The sequence below is a fragment of the Sinocyclocheilus anshuiensis genome, unplaced genomic scaffold (assembly GCF_001515605.1).
Source record: "Sinocyclocheilus anshuiensis isolate Anshui unplaced genomic scaffold, SAMN03320099.WGS_v1.1 scaffold13, whole genome shotgun sequence".
Classification (NCBI taxonomy): domain Eukaryota; kingdom Metazoa; phylum Chordata; class Actinopteri; order Cypriniformes; family Cyprinidae; genus Sinocyclocheilus; species Sinocyclocheilus anshuiensis.
This window is the reverse complement of record NW_015538026.1, coordinates 2729398-2732996: the sequence shown is the minus strand read 5'-3', so window position 1 is coordinate 2732996 and position 3599 is coordinate 2729398. Positions and strand designations below refer to the sequence as shown.

General features: G+C 41.5%; 1 protein-coding gene across 1 annotated transcript in view; it reads left to right on the top strand.

Moving 5' to 3' along the window:
- tuba5 (tubulin alpha 5) overlaps window positions 1-2268 on the top strand; it is a 9656-nt gene extending 7388 nt beyond the window's left edge. The window contains exons 4-5 of the mRNA XM_016475495.1: window positions 920-1600; window positions 1683-2268. Of these exons, the coding sequence (XP_016330981.1) occupies window positions 920-1600; window positions 1683-1973 (972 nt within the window). The 3' untranslated portion in view covers window positions 1974-2268. The remainder of the gene's footprint in view (window positions 1-919; window positions 1601-1682) is intronic.
- The last annotated feature ends 1331 nt before the right edge of the window (window positions 2269-3599 follow it).

Below are 3599 nucleotides of genomic sequence, written 5' to 3'. Positions count from 1 at the left end.
CCTCTTTTGGAAGACCAAACGAAGTAGTTTCGCTTTCACAACAGTTTAACCCAAATATCCAGATGTGTGCAGCACATTTTATGGAGTACTGTTTACTGATCCTGGGAGAGTTGACTACAATGCCGGCAGTTCTGACTCACATTCTGTAAGTACGTTTTCATTTAAAGGATTTGCCACTGATGATTCAAACGTGAGTTTTGGGCAGTGTAGAGTAGCATTTGTTGTTTGTCATTTCTCCGATCACAAATGCAGACAGGGTTTTATGTTTACACTGCGCGATGCGATGCGATGCAACGCAATGCGTATAAAGACAGTATAAGTCATTATAATCAGTAATTCTGTCCCCACTGGATGCAACAAATGCCTCGTTTGTAATGGGTTTTAATGTTTTTGTCTCGTCGCACCGGCCGGACACGGCATCACAGTCTGGTGAGGGGCGTAACATTTCCGACACGAGCTTGAGGTATAGCTGGCCAATCACAGCACACCTCGCTTTTTCAGACCGATGAGCTTTGTAAAAATCGACGCGTTTCAAAAAGGCGGGGCATAGAGGAGAAACAATCATGTACAGTATGTGGAAAATAATGTGTTTTTTTAAATTTCAACCGCATAAACACATTACACCAAATACACAAAATAATGTTCTTTTTAGCAGCATCATATGACCCCTTTAATGGAAACTATAAGAATTTCTGTGATGGTTTCTATTGTTTTTTTTTCAGCAGGGTAATGATACCCATACTGTGCTGCACATTATTGACAATATTGAGATGAAGCTTGACTTTGCAAATTTAAAATCGCAAATCAAATCGCAATATGTCAAAAAAAATCGCAATTTGATATTTTCCCCAAATCGCACAGCCCTAATATACAGTATGTCTGTTAACGTGAGTGTTTTCCCCGCCCCCTCCTGATCTAGACGGACCAGTGCACCGGTCTCCAAGGTTTCCTTATTTTCCACAGTTTTGGTGGAGGCACTGGCTCTGGTTTCACATCCCTGCTGATGGAGCGTCTCTCAGTTGACTATGGCAAGAAGTCCAAGCTGGAGTTTGCCATCTATCCTGCTCCTCAGGTCTCCACTGCTGTGGTCGAGCCTTACAATTCCATCCTAACCACCCACACCACCCTAGAGCACTCTGACTGTGCCTTCATGGTAGATAACGAGGCTATCTACGACATTTGTCGCCGAAATCTCGACATCGAGCGTCCCAGCTACACCAACCTCAACCGTCTCATCGGTCAGATCGTGTCCTCCATCACAGCTTCCCTGCGATTTGATGGTGCCCTCAACGTTGATCTGACAGAGTTCCAGACCAACTTGGTGCCATATCCCAGAATCCACTTCCCCCTGGTCACATACTCTCCCATCATCTCTGCTGAAAAGGCTTACCATGAGCAGCTGACCGTGTCCGAGATCACCAGCGCCTGCTTTGAGCCATCCAATCAGATGGTGAAGTGTGACCCCCGGCATGGGAAGTACATGGCCTGCTGTATGCTGTATCGTGGTGATGTCGTACCCAAAGATGTCAATGCTGCCATCGCCAACATTAAGACCAAACGTTCCATCCAGTTTGTGGACTGGTGCCCAACTGGATTCAAGGTGGGAGAGGCTGACAAGATGACATTAAGTGTCCTTTCTTCAAACTTTATTAAATTTAACAATGTCTCCTCTTTCTCAACAGGTTGGCATCAATTACCAGCCACCCACAGCGGTCCCTGGTGGAGACTTGGCCAAGGTACAGAGAGCTGTGTGCATGCTGAGCAACACCACAGCTATTGCTGAGGCCTGGGCCCGTCTGGACCACAAGTTCGATCTGATGTACGCCAAGCGTGCCTTCGTTCATTGGTATGTCGGAGAAGGAATGGAAGAGGGAGAGTTCTCTGAGGCCAGAGAGGATCTTGCCGCACTGGAGAAAGATTATGAGGAGGTTGGCACGGAGTCTGCGGAGGATGAAGAGGGAGAGGAGTATTAAAAATGCTTTTAAGAGGCTGATCTGAGACCAGTTTTACACAATGGCCTACAGTCAGAAGAGAAACTCGTCCTACTCCAGCACTTACAAGCAGTATTTACCTCTCAGCTGCCTTATGGATGCCAAATGATGGGGAACAATGCCCTGATGTGTGTTTTTTATAAGTGTTCTGTTTCGTTCTTTTCTATGCCTCTATTCTGTCTGATTTCAAAGAAACAAGTCTGTCTGGACACTTTTTGTAAGCTGTCTGTGTCTCACACATGCTGTGATGCGGTTTCAAAATAAACTGTCAAATGTGTCTATTGATTTTGTGTATTGATTACAAAATGTATTAGTGATTTGAAGCTTTAGCCTTTATGATGACTCGAATTCATGATTGAATCAATCATACTATAATCATGACCAGGCTGGTGGATTTGTTATGCTCTTATTAGCTGAAAGTATCAACTAGCCAAAATGACTAGAAGAGGGGTGATTCTTGCTGACTCTGCAATAGGAGGCCATGTTCTTTCAGGTTCAGTGGCTCTTCACCCCCCCACCCCACCCCAGTCCAGACTCAGAAAATAATATTTAAACATGAAATTTCATAAATGTAAAATTGTTCTTCACTTACAAAAGAACATTTACTAGATGATTCTTTAAGATTCTGTGCAAAACATTTTGTAACCATTAGAAGGTTCAAGGACAAAAGTTTTTTTTTTTTTTTTCCCCCACCCAGAATTGTGTAATTACTACATCTACCAGCAGGGGCTAAGTGGACCATGCTTAAAAAAATTAAGAGGGATTTCTCAAGAATTTGCAGCTTTTTCTCAAGCCATGTTACTACCAATGGCAACAGGCTTTCCATTTCCTCCTGCTGATGAGCAACCCTAAAGCACTGAAATATTTGCATCTCTTTTTCAGAACCACAACAAGCTGGTCTTTTTATTGTATAGTTAAGCAATTAATCCACAGGTTGGTTCTAACAGGTGTACCCTGTTAAAATATTTAGAGCAAACTCAAGACATTTAAATACATCACTAATTCTAGACTTAAAACAAAAAATGAGTAAACTTATTAAAGATTTTTATTAAGTATTGTTATAAATATTCTGATCTAAATGATAGGTCTTCCAGAAGGGGACAATCTGCAAAATAATAATTGTATTTTCATCCCGATCATTTTTTTTATTATTATTATTATTATTAAAATGCAATGCACAATGACTCCATACTCCTGATTATTTTAAAGACTTCACAATGAAAGCATCATAAAGTATGTGATAGACTCAAAATCCAACACTTTTTTTTTTTTTTTTGCTAAATATAACAAGAGGTCACTTCCTTCCATTCCACTTAAACATGTCCATTCATGCTAAGTTTACTTGTAATACAAACTTTCTGAATCTCAATCAGTCTCAGACGTCGCCTTGTAATTTATATATTGAAATATAACAAAAATTACAATGTTGAATGTAACAGAAGTGAAACGCTACCAGAGTTGCCTTTATTTCCAAACACAAAAGTAGACCTATTTAAAGCGCTCTACTACAACGCCACCTCCCCCGCGCAAGTTGTCCAATCAGCAGCCGCAGTGAGTCTATTTAAAGAAGAAGTCCCGACGACTATCAGCTGTCACCTGTAGGTATTC